The sequence below is a fragment of the Eleutherodactylus coqui genome, chromosome 1, assembly GCF_035609145.1.
Source record: "Eleutherodactylus coqui strain aEleCoq1 chromosome 1, aEleCoq1.hap1, whole genome shotgun sequence".
NCBI lineage: Eukaryota > Metazoa > Chordata > Amphibia > Anura > Eleutherodactylidae > Eleutherodactylus > Eleutherodactylus coqui.
The window spans coordinates 105,569,241-105,582,775 of record NC_089837.1 but is presented as its reverse complement, the minus strand read 5'-3'; the positions used below and the strand labels follow the sequence as shown (position 1 = coordinate 105,582,775).

Genomic DNA, 13,535 nt, shown 5'->3' with positions numbered 1-13,535 from the left:
GAGGATATTTTACTAGTGACGGGGTTTGCCACTCAGCGGGCTCAGCCAATCAAGCCAGCGCTGGATGCACCAATCCCAGACATTCATTGAATGGCTGTGATTGGTGCATCGAGCGACGGCTCTGATTGGCGGAGACGACGCTCCTAAACCAATCAGAGCAATCTCTCGCTGGGAGGCGGGGATTTCAATCCCCAACACTAGCAATAGATGCTTTGTCGGCCATGACACGTGCCCGGCAGCCTGCCTGGAGCTCAGGAGAACAGCGGCGGGGACCTCGACTGCACCAGCTAGGTGAGTATTCCTTTTTTTTTAAGGCCGTGCAGCTAGTGCTTGCTGAAGGCAACAGGAATTCTGTGCAGCGTTCATTAGAAAAATGGAGATCCACGCAATGTAAACATACATTAAAGGGACAATTCTTATTTGTTAGACCTTATTATTATTCTGGTTAAGGAAAATGGAGGGATTTTAATGTGTATGTCCACATTGCATCTCTTGGCATAGCTTGTGTCCTTTTGCTACTTCTCTGTGTCATCAGTTTTTTTTTTCTCATGCGCAAGATAAAACTGAAAACTTTTTTTCTAGTTTCGCTCAGCAATGATCCATGAAGAACAGAGCAAACATGGATGTCATTCATGTGCTTTCCAGGGTTTTGTTTGTGCAGCCATTGGCTGAATGCTTGACTGTCACTTAAGAAATCAGACCAGAATAGGATATGCTGTGATTTTAATTTTTTTTTGCAAATAAGGAAGATGGAACAATACCTCTGCAGCGCCACCTATTGGATGGCAGCATTCCTGCAAATCAATGTCAGACCCTTTATACAGGTCTTTATAACAATGATTGGGAATAGGAAACCAAACCAGAGAACCATACACAGACAGCTGTTTTTGCCCCTCATCAGTGTGCAGTAGGTTTCTGGCTTCGCTGGTGAGAGGCCTATGACGTGAGTCAAGAGGGGTATTGTCTCTCCTTAAGGAGCATCCAAAAAGGAATGCCGTATAAGTCTCCTCAATCACCTCTTAGGTGTCTTCTCTCACCTTTTCTGGGTGCTCTTCTTGGGGAGAGACAGTGCCATCCCCCGACCCACTCACCCCCTAGGTGTCTCCACACACTTTTTGAGTGCTCTCCTTAAGGAGACACAACACCCCTCTTGACCTACCTTAATTTTTTTTACACAGCCCGTACAAAGGATTTTTTCACAATAAGGGTACACAGAAATAGCACTTTTAACTTCTTTGCTTGACCAAGACCCTAAGTGGGTCGAAACGTCGTGATAATGGAGGAATAAATTCATATCTGAATTTGCACGCCTGGTATGCTGTCACTGTTTTGATACATGGTGTCCCGACTTTTAACAACCAAGTGCAATCTGTGTTAAGGCCAGGCAGTGAATGTTTGGTTGCCCTACAGCACCTCCACTGGGGAAATTAAACATTACACCCTGCCCATTTAACTCAATGAACAGGACAGGTCCTCCGGAGCAAGAGACACTCTGAGACAAGAAATGAGGGTTCTGAACAGAGTTCCCCAGAATTCCATGATAAGGTATGAAAAAAAACTAGGCAACCCAGATAAATAGTCCACCTATAAAAAAATATTGCTATAGCTTATCATTAAAAATCTAATTATACAAAAGTGCATCGGTATACATGCACACTTACAGATTAAACTTATTACATTTTTTTTCTTTTACAGAAAAAAAAACGTATAAATCTACCCCCTACGTGATTCCACTGTCAATAGTTTACATTCGTCCTTATGAAGTCATGTCATATATAGTAGCATGACGCATAGCCGAGAGTTGCATTTGGCTACCCCTGTCTGCCCCATAAAAATAATTGAAGTGGCACCACTCCATTCATTTCTATTGGTCGACAGAAACATTCGAGCACAGTGCTCGGCTATGTGTCTTCGCCATTGCGTGGAATGGAGTTGCTGCTGTGCATGTGCGACCAGTAACACTACAGAAATGGGAGCCTGCATCTTGAACTGTAAAATAGGGGGTTCCATTTTTGAGATCGTTGGCGGTTCCAGCAGTCGGACCCCCACGATCTATCAGTTTTCACCTATCCAGTGATTGGGTGAAAACTTGGAAAAAGACAACTACAATCAGAATACCCCTTTAAGCTTCACTTACACAAACAAAAGGAAGATCCCATCGTAGTAAATAAGTGGTTTGTAACTCTTTTACTGCTTGCACTGTGTTGTAATTGGTGTTAAAATAAAGTCTATGTGGGTCAGATCATTACTGAGTCTGAAAAATGTATAACTTTTTAGTTTGAAAGTGGTAAAGGCCCAAAACGTGTTATCATAAGGCAATGCCAGTTCCAAGAAATGAAAAGCAAGGATACATTGTAATCACCTGTTCTACTCTCTGTTATCTGCAGGGTGCGTCACAAAATGGGGAAGAGACGCTGCGTGTCTGCTACAGAGAATAAGCCATCTTCAGGCTGCTGTGGAGTAAAAAAGCCCAAACTGTGCCCCTCTCCTGCTGGCAGTGTTCAGCCCCCAGTCCCACATAACTGCCAGCCTCACGAGGAAAAGACAGTGGGGCCAGGTGCTCTCACCCCACTCTCCCGCCCTAATGGGACCACAAGTGGGAGGGAGCAGTTGGTGGTGACAGCTGAAATGGGCTGCTACTGCTTTGATGTTCTTTATTGTCATCTGCATGGCTTTCCACAGCCACGTCTGCCACGTTTTACCAATGATCCCTAGTAAGTATTGAGGTTATACCAATAATTGTCCTACTTATTTCAGGATGAGTACAACGCTCAAATATGTTGCCGAATGCCGTGGGAAAATTTCACTTCTTAAGTTGTAATTTCACAGTGCATCCCCAAATGACGGCCATACACAGTCAGATCTGGTTGCAAATCTGCAAGGAAAAATATTTTTGGTATAAGCAATTTTAGCTACTCTTTACGTTGTGATGGTATGTTCACATGTAGCATGCACGCTAGGCATTTCCCTCTGCAGATTTGTGTAAGGAAAAGATGCTGCATATTACAGTACAAAGAAAGAATGAGATTTAAAGAACTTACTGTGGAAGTGTAGGAGGTTATTCACATGAGTGTATATCGACCGGCGTTTTCACGGCCGGGCAATATACGGTACAATGTCATGCATGGGCTCAGCTTATATGTAGTCGGGCGGGAGAAGACAGCTTAGCTCTGCTAAGCTGTCTCCCCCTTCCCTCCCCCTCACCGGCTCCCCTCCTCTCGGCTGTTTGCAATGGGTGGGGCGGAGCTAAGCTACCCTCCCCGCCCCTTGTCCGCAGCCAGCAATAGGAGGGACGAGACGGAGCTTAGCCCCGCTCCCTCCTATTGCAAACAACGGCAAGGGGCGGAGAGGAGAAGGGGGAGGGAGTTTAGCAGTCACGCTGCTAAACTCCCTCCCACCTCCCTTCTCCGGCCGCAGTCATTGGCTCCCATAGGAGTCTATGGCAGCAGCCGTAGTCAGACCAAGAAGATAGGATAGTCCTGGAATTATCTGCCCGGCCGCAGGAATACGCCTGTGTGATCTGATGCATTGGAATCCAGTACATCAGATGGTAGCGTATATCGGACGGTTGTGAAAACGCAGGCCGTTGTATGCTCGTGTGAATAAGCCCTAAGACTGTATTCACATCGGCAATTAGCATGGGCTTGTTCTTTCCAAGTTTGAGATGGACAGAACTCGCACGGAAAATAATCCATTCATTTGAATGAGTCAATTCTCACATGCAAGCTTTAACTTGAACCAATAGTCCGAGTTTAAAAAATAAGTGCATGTCCTATTTTTGTACGATTGTTGTTCAAGATTCTCCCAATATTTTCTATGGGAGTATTTAAACAACAAATCATACTGTCATGACGAGTGCGATCCATTTTTAATGCATTTTACTATGAGGACCACATGGAAAAAAAAAATGAAACAGGAACTGCATAGTAGTGAAAACAGATGTAAAGGGATGCAAATCGCGCATGAAAATCACAAAAACACATGAAAATGACATTAAAATCAAAGAAGAATGCTCCCATCCCCAATATCCCGAAAACCACCAGAAAGTTAATTTACTACATCTTCTTCCTCTTGTGGCCCTTTTACACGGGACATGTTAAATGACCGTACAAGCGCTGACGTCACCGCAAAGGTCATCAGCACTCGAGTATAGTGTTCACACAGGCAGAGTTCGCCACTGGATTGTGGGCTTTTTGTTGGCTTCTCACTTAGAACTTCACCTTCTATGTGAAGCGCTGAGCGGGGAGCGTTTACACGGAGCGAGAAGCCAGCGATCCAGCGATGGTATGCTGACTGAATAGTGAGTGATTTTTTTTGCATTTACACTGCTCAATTATTGCTCACATTTAGAGCAATAATCATCCTGTGTAAATGGCCCATTGGAGGGTGGATAAGGGTGGATAAGGGTTAATGAGCGGCTCACCAGCATAGTGCAGGACATCGTATATAAATGACCTCTAATTTGGTGTGTTTCCTTAAAAAGCTAAGCCTTTGAGCCCTCCCCCTCCCTTGTATGTATCTGGTGTGTCTATTGTCAACTCGAGCAGACTCATTCTTTACATACCTTCTTACCTTGGAATTTGATGTGTTGTTCATTATGTCCTGTTTGTTCTCATATCGCCAACGACATTTGTCTATTCTTTTAAAAAATCATTGAAAACAATATTGCACAGAAAATTGTCAGTTTTTAACTGACCAAAATCACACATATCTATGTAAATATGGCCTGAATTGACCCGCAGTGCAGATGTTAAAGCCTCAACATGTTTAATTATGTTGTGGATTTCAGCCCTGCAAATAAGTGGGATGAAATCTGTGACATATTTACATATCACATAAGCAGATGTTGCCATAAATTCAGTGCAGAATTGCAGCAAAATCCAGCCCATAGCATGCTATGGCAAAACGCAATTTCCTGCCCACGAGCGGAAAGCGATTGCGTTTTTCCACTTGTGAGGGACAAATCGCAGAATGCTGCAATTTTGTGCAGAATGACGCGGCTCCCACGACCATTGTGATGTCCTCTGTACTGCGAATGTGCACCAGGACACCGGCCGCACATCCGCAGCAGAGAAGAGAAGACAGCAAAGAGGTAAGCTGGGGTCATCGGCCGGGAATCGGGTTGAACTCTGCATGCGGGGTCCGACCTGCCCGTGCGCAGGAGGCCTAATATATAGTGAAAACAGCTTAAAAAATAATACACAGTCAGCACATAAACAGTATAGCAATGTATTTACAAACACTGTTCCCTCCAAACTGTGAACTTATGATAGAGTAAGGCTGGGTTCCCACTGGGCAGATTCCCGTCGGAAATCTCGCGGTTTGGCCGCAGCAAAAACCGTGAGATTTCCACCGGGAGAACCGCCGCGGTCTAAGCCGCGGCGGCTTTGAAGCGGCCCGGCCGCATGCTTTTCCATTGCGGCTGGCGCTCCCATAGAGGAGAGCGTGGCCGCGACGTAAATAAACAAAAAAACGAAAGTAAACAGACATGCTGCTTCTTTTGAAACCGCTGCTGCGGCCGCCGCAGCCGCGGTTTCAACCGGATTTACCGCAGCGGATTAGCCGTCCCGTGTGGACGAGGTTTCTGAGAAACCTCGTCCACATGGCTGGCTAATCCCGAGATTAGTGGCCGCGGGCGGTTTTGCCGCGGGCGGATCTGCTGCGGCAGAACCGCGGCAAATCCGCCCTGTGTGAACCTAGGCTAAGCGTACCCAAGTTTTCAAAGTAAGCTGCTGTGTGCGTACATGAGGAATAACCCTATATCTGGCCATTATCTGACTTGCATCATACATTTTATTATCATTTTTCCTCTCTGCAGGTTATATCTGTCATTTTCAGTTGTCTCTGAGCTGGTGAGTGGAGACTAACTGCAATGATATTTCTCATACACTGTGCACATAGGAGAGCCGAATATCTTCTTCTCTATCTCTCTGTAGCACACCCTCATAATAAAAAGTATCATGTCGTATGCTACAATGGTACTCAGCGGTGTAGATATAATTTCAGTAGCTGTAAAAGACCATAAACCTATGGCCGCCTGCACTCGTCTGCCTCAGGATTCCGCAGCAAATACCGCCAATAACATGCAATGGAAAGCGATTTTTCATGTACAGTAAAAATCGCAGCATGCTCTATTTTTAGGCGGATTCCATGTGGACTGCTTCTGTTGAAGTCAATGGAAGCCGTCCGACCTGCGACCCTTCCACAATCATCATTGCCTAGCGACTGCGCGGCAAAATCTGTACTGCGGATGTGCATCGGCGCACCTCCTGGACCATCCGTAGTACAGATTAAGAAGATTCTGGACAAGTACACCGGGTCACCGGCCGGGCACAGGGGCGGATTCAGCTGCGGGATCCCGCATGTGGAATCCGACCCGTTCGTGTGCGTGCAGCCTTTACTAGTTATCTGTTGCAGTGTCTGTGAGAGGCTGTACTTCTCTCCTTCCTCTCCATAGACTTCTGTGGGCAGCACGAGTCATCAACCTACTTAACTCCCTGCAGGTTTGTGAAACAAATTTAATGAAAGGTAGTGCATACTAGGCAATGGCTCTGTTGCAGAGAAGAAATGAAGAAGGTGAAGGTTCTTTTTGCACAATAAAGGAGAGTTTTTTGCACAATAAGTCTCTAGAGCCTTTCTGATCTCCTCTATTTTCATAGTTAAATGATCTTTCCAAACCACAGACTTTGGTCAGAAGGGTCTCCACTGTTACATCAAGGTTTACCTCATTAGTACTTAAAGGGGTTGTCCCGCGGCAGCAAGTGGGGTTAAGTACTTCTGTATGGCCATATTAATGCACTTTGTAATATACATCGTGCATTAAATATGAGCCATACAGAAGTTATACACTTACCCCCTCCGGTGCTGGCGTCCCCGTCTCCATGGCGCCGACTAAAGCTGCCTTCTCCTTCCATTAGACGCGCTTGCGCTGTCTGGTCTTCTGTTCTCTTGAAAGGGCCGCTCCGGCGTGCTCGCGCCTCACAGGTCTTCTGCGCATGCGCAGACCAGCTCTCCGGCGTGAGCACGCCGGAGCAGCCCCATTCAACAGAGCAGAAGACCGGACAGCGCAAGCGCGTCTAATGGAAGGAGAAGGCAGCTTTAGTCGGCGCCATGGAGACGGGGACGCCAGCACCGGAGGGGGTAAGTGTATAACTTCTGTATGGCTCATATTTAATGCACGATGTATATTACAAAGTGCATTAATATGGCCATACAGAAGTACTTAACCCCACTTGCTGCCGTGAGACAACCTCTTTAACACCTTAAGAACGTAGGCCTTTTTATTTTGATTTTATTTTGTCCCCTCCCCATTTCTAGAAAATCATAACACTTATGTATCCATCAACGTAGCTGTCTGAAGGCTTGTTTTTTTGTGGGCTGAGTTGTATATTTAATGTACCATATAATGTACTGAAAAACTTCAAAGTGGAGTGAAATGAAAAAAAAAATTAATTCCGCCATCTTGTCGAGGGTGAGTCTTGTTTCTACCATGTACACACTGCAGCATAATTGACATGATAACTTTATTCTATGGGTCGTTACGATTACTATGATACCAAATTTATGTTGTTTTTTTGCTGTACTACTTTCAAAAAATAAAATAGAAAAAACGTAAAATTGTTTTCTGCCATCTTCTGACAGACAGAACTTTTTTATTTTTCCGTTGACATAGTTGTGCAAGGGATCATTTTTTGCAGGGCGTCCTGTAGTTTCTATTGGTACCATATTGGAGTACATATAACTTTTTGATCACTTTTAAATTCATTTTTTCACCGTGCGGGATGAATAATGCATTATTTTGATAGATCGGAATTTATAGACACAGCGGTACTAAATATGCTTTGGTTTTTTTTTATTTAGATTTTTTGGTTTTAAATATGGGGAAAGTTTTTTTTTACCTTTTATTTATTTTTTAATAATTAATAAAACTTTTTAAATCTGATTTTTTTTTTTAGTCTTTTAAGCGACATAAACTGGCGATGGTTTCATCACTCCTGCAGTATGATGTAATACCGTATAATTACATTATACCGCGATCTGACAGGCAATTTATAAAGCCATTCCACAGGCATGGTTTGATAGGCAATCTGCAATGACAGCCCCGAGGGCTTTCAGAAGGCCCCCAGCTGCCATGGCAACCGAATGGCATCTGACGAGTTCATCGTACAGAGCCGTTCTGGAACCCTGAAATCTAAATGGGGCATTTAATGGGTTAACAGCTGCGATCACCAGGAGTGTTGATCGCAATGGTTGCGGGTGGGTGTCAGGTGTAAGAAACAGACGGCACCTACATTGTATGGAGCGGGATCAACTCCCGAACCACCATGATGGCCCTATACGTCGTAGAGTGTTAAGGGGTTAAAGGGAACCTGTCACCTGCCTAAAGCACCATAAACTAACTTATAGTGCTGTTAGAGCAGGTGAGAGCTGGGTGAGGTAATATTCATACTCACCTGCTTCCATGACTTGTATAGGAGATCTCGCGCACGGAACTCTGATAAGAGTTGGATTTTCAGCCGGCCTGTGGACTTTAGCGCAGGACAACGTGGGATCCAGGGAAGAGGTAAGTATGAAAAATATCTCACCCAGTTCTGTCACCTGCCGTGACAGCATCATAAGTTAGTTTATGGTGCTTTAAGCTGCTTTAACACTAGGGAGCGCGATATAGGGCTGTAAATATCGCCCCCATATCACACTCCCCGCCATGTGAAAGGGATTATCGCAAAATTTTAAGTTATCCCCTTTCCACAGAATAGGGGATAACTTTATGTTCAGCTCTGCAGGGATGCGTCTCCCAACTGTAGTGACATCACGCTGAATGTAGAGAAGGTCGATCATGTGCAGCTGCCATAGCATTCATTTCAATGAGGCTGATGGTAATTGACAAATATTTGTACCTCTGCTATCTCCAGCAGTCCTCTTGAAAGTGAATGGAGTGGCACTGTGCATGTGCAGCAAATCTTCTCCTCACTGTGGGGGGATATAGGTTGCAGTTAGCCCAAGGTAAGGAAAATGGGGAGGCCTCCATTCTTGGGATCGGTGAGGGTCTCAGAGGTGAGACCCCCACTGAATATAAAGTTATCTTCTGTTCTGTGAATAAGAGATAACTTTAGATATTGTGATAACCCCCTTATAGGTGTTGTCTTAAGGCCCAGGTACACGAAATGATGATCGCTCAAAATTCGCTCAAGCGACAGTTTGAGTGACAGTTTTGAGCAATCATCTTTGCATAACTCTAAGTAGCTAATTAGCTACTTAAAAGTTAATGCAGGCTGAGCGGGATACCATCGCGATAGCTTCGAGAACAATGCCACTGCTTTGTATATGCAAACAGCTGCTTTGTTCTCCGTGCTTTCAGCTGGTGTCCCACTGAGAATTTCCAGCGGGATACCAGCTGAAAGAATGCTATCAGCACCGCCCGCTGAGTTTCATACACAGCATGAGGGGAAAAGCCTCAGTTTTTTTCGTGCGGATCCAGGCAAAATCTTCGTTCTGAATTTCAACATGGAAAATTGCTTTGACAGAGCAAAACCCATGTGCGGATCCGCGCCAAAAACCGCAGCAGAAAGCTTGGGATTTTGATGTGTTTTTTGAGGCGGAAGTTGAAAAATTCCTCTGCGGTTCCTCCGTCTGAACATACCCTTATGGATTGCTGAATAATTAAGGTCATGTGAAAGAGACCTACTGCAGCCTGCCAAGTACTTTCCTTGCAGCAGAGATGCAGTATAATATTTAAATGTAGAAGACATATGGCGGGAGATTTATTAAGACTGCTGCATCAAACATCGGTCTTAATATGAAGGGCTCAAGGACAGAATTATTAAATTCCACTTTTACTGAAAGTTGATCATTTTAATTTGAAAGTTTCGCAACTCATCAAGACTGATGAGTCTGATACAATGAAATGGAACTTTGTACAATGTAGTACATGCCTGGAACATTTCCAAAGGTGAAAACATGGCTGAAAGTTATATAATAAAAAGAAATCTTATTTATCTTCCCCTTTATCATGATTTTACCCGATTGTAACTAAGTGTCATACTAATCATAGGGTGACATTTAAAAAGGCTTTACACCAGTCAGCGAAAGTGGATTCTGTATAATTTATGCCAAGGCACATGAAGCTGCTAAGTATGTGCTTAATACATGAAGAGGAGAGCGCCTCTTCCCTATAGTATTCTACTCACTGAGTAATACATTCAAGTATAGGGTCAGATCCACCATTCGCGCATAGAGAAGTGTCCTGAGCAGGCAGCCCTCTACTATGCCCATAAAACATAATAAGCTTTCCATAACACATACCTTACTTTTTATGTGCAGTTTTTTTCTTTTTTATATGTAACGCCACCACCTGAGCCGGGATCCGTTTTGTGTGCGCATGTGTATTTGTCAGGTTGTGCTTCATCTTACTGTATCTTTTCATTCCCCTTTCTCATCTCTAGCCCTCTTTTTGTCACATGGAAGGCTGGACGTGACAAGCGTCTTCGTGGCTGTATTGGTACTTTTTCCGCCATGAACTTACACTCAGGACTCAGGGAATACACCTTAACCAGGTACTTTAGGCAACATCAACATTTACTGTGCATAATCTTATCATATATAGAGTGTTGAGGTATCATATACATTGCTTCAGTAAAGGGTGTTTGTCATTTGAAACTAAATGTCATTTGAAAAAATGTGTGACATGTCGAAGGTTTTGATCGGTGGGTTTCAAATGATGAGACCACCCTTGATCACTGGAACAAAGGGACAGAAGCCCATGGTGCAGTGCTTGTGTCCAGGAATTCGGCACATGGATTTTGCCCATTTTGATACGGTTTTTAGAGGCGGAATTCAAGTAGAAAATATTGCTGTGCGTTCTGCTGTGAACATACCTGTAAAGATTAGTAAAAGCTACATAATCACCTACTTCCCACATCTCAACTTTTTACATTGGTGGTACAGCCGCACAAGGTAGATCTGTTGTGGAGCTTCCACTGCAGAAAATCTACAACGAATTGGCAGAAAATCTTCTGTGCCATTCTGGGGGAGGGGGGTTTTGGTGTGAAGAAGCTGCAGATTTCACCCTTTGCATTGTAAATGGTGAAATCCATACCGAAAATCGGCAGAATAAATTGACAGGCTGCAGATTTCAAAACCGGACTGCAGATTTTCGGTGGATTTTTTTGGCAGTGCATAGAGACAAAGGGTGAAATCACTGACAAATCCATAGTATTTCTTATTTTAAGTGGTTATTGCCACTATGGATTAGCTGCGGATTTTCACAGTGGATCTGCCTCATGTGGCAGTACCTGGAGTCACTTGAACCTCTTATATGTTGCTGCCTGGTAGTTTCTAAGAAGAACTGAAAAGAAATGGGTGGTAGAGGCCGTGACTCGTTGCCTCTTTTGCCTATGATCCAACACTGCTTCCACCTGAAGACCCTTTTGACCAGGCCAATGGTTGTGAACGAATGTTTGCCCCAACATTCATTCTCTTGATCATTGCCACATGTTGGCTGATCTGATATTTTGTGCTGCTACAAAATCATCAGTCAGCAGCACATTTCACTAAATGAGGGATGTACTACTAATGGCCCTTTTACATGGACAGACAGTCAAGGGCTGACGTCACCGCTAAGCATTTTCAATGATTTGAGGGAAGAATGATCATATGAACGATCGTTCACCCACCTTACAGTCTGAATCGGACCCTCTGAAGACCATTTAAACAATTTCCCATCTCATTGATCAGTGCTCGTCATCTGGCTCAGATCAAGCCATGTAAGAGGGCCTAAAGAGTCTGAGTATATTAAGCAAAACAGCAATATTTATGGAAACTTACATAGTTACATTGTTGTTGGTTAGAGAGCATGTTGCTGATGAAATTGAAGCACAAAGCACTTATGCCTGATGTTAGTTTTTTGCAGTTCGACACTTTGTTGCACTACACTAAAAAGTACCTTTGCACATTAGTCAAGTCATCCAAATCTGCCTATTTTGGTGGGACCGTAGGACTCTTACATATGTATGAGGACCTCCTGACTTTTTCCCCCCGACAGATCATGCTGGGAGGGAAAGAAGGATCAGTCGCATTGATTTTGAACACCCTATCCACCTATCCCCCTGAAGATAAGCTGCCGCCAGAGCTGTCTGGGTGCGGCATTCCCTACTTTTCCTAGTATGGAAGTTCAGCTGAACCAAGTTTTCGTTTCTATGGGAGGGCCTAGAGATATAACGGTATGCCGAATAAAAAATGTTTGGCTGACCGCTAGTAAAGGCGCTTGAGCAGCTTTGCTTTTACAATATAATTCCCTTAAGAAGGTTAACGTTCCTCAAGCCCACATGATCATACATGGTCAGTCAGGGTTTAAATCAGTGAGATTAGAGGGTCACTTTAAATCAAATTATAAATAAGGCTAAATTGAGCTATTTATATATTTATGCCTAATCATTTTTTTATTGAAACATTTTGGTTTTTACATAGCTGTAAATACACATTTTCTATCCTCATCATTGCACGTATTTGTCATTAAACCACCTATTACATCTGAATACAATCAGGTAGTAAAACAACCACAGTGATAAATTCCTAATTATGCTAATAACTCTTAATTAGTATCATTTATTAACAAATAACCCAAAAGTTGCTTATGCCTACACTTTATTTTTTAAGCTTTCCTGTGAATCATAGATCTAAGTACAGCTACTAGAACTAAAGAGGGAAAGGAAAACTATTTATATTGCTTTTATCATTTTTATATACCCTATTCCGGCATAAGCAGTATTACAGGTGAGAGCAAAGTAGGGAACCTCTGAAATCAGTTTTTCGCACCCTGGAGGACCCCCAGCATTTGTGCATTGAATGTTCATTGACATTTAAGAATTAAGGTCCATTTAGGCACAATGATTATCTCTCAAAAACCATCCTTGTGTCTAAATGTGCCTATCTTTCAGTTTTCTGCAAAACGATGGTCTTCAGTTTGTCTTAAAAACCATCGCTCAGCAGAACAGCTGATAAGCAGGACCGCACGTTGTGCTTTGCACGGGGACCGCTGATAACTCCTGATTGCATTGTCTCAGCTTTTCTCAGCTGTCAGCCCCGCCAGCAGAACAAAAGGAATTCAGAGACTAGCGGGCGGTCCTCTGAATAAATTCAGCTCCTGGCGGCTCACACGCTACTAATTGGTACTAATAGGCATTAGTACCAATTAGCAGATTATGCAAAATGATCGCTCAAAAGTCATCTTTTGAGCGATCTTCTGTGTGTCTAAACGGGCCTTAAGTGAGCTATTGAAGAGTGTCTCCCCAGCAATAACAACTGATCACAGGAGGTCCCAGTAACAATGCCCCTTTTCATCAGCAAGTTGTTGGCCTAGTTGCTTACTGAAAAGTGAGCAACATACCTATATATTGACTTTTTTTCTGAATCCCCCCGCCCCCCCACATAAATCCAATCTTCTATATAAGAGAGAGCATTATTATTGTACACCTTGTGTACACTTATTTGCTGTAATATTCATATAGAGCGGTAAAAATATGAATAAAGAATGGGAA

The 13,535-nt window shown here is 43.6% G+C and overlaps 1 protein-coding gene across 1 annotated transcript in view; it reads left to right on the top strand.

Annotated features, from left to right (window-relative positions):
* AMMECR1L (AMMECR1 like) overlaps positions 1-13,535 on the top strand; it is a 58,186-nt gene that overhangs the window by 21,535 nt on the left and 23,116 nt on the right. Inside the window, exons 2-3 of the mRNA XM_066598740.1 lie at positions 2,388-2,714; positions 10,443-10,553. Of these exons, the coding sequence (XP_066454837.1) occupies positions 2,401-2,714; positions 10,443-10,553 (425 nt within the window). The 5' untranslated portion in view covers positions 2,388-2,400. The remainder of the gene's footprint in view (positions 1-2,387; positions 2,715-10,442; positions 10,554-13,535) is intronic.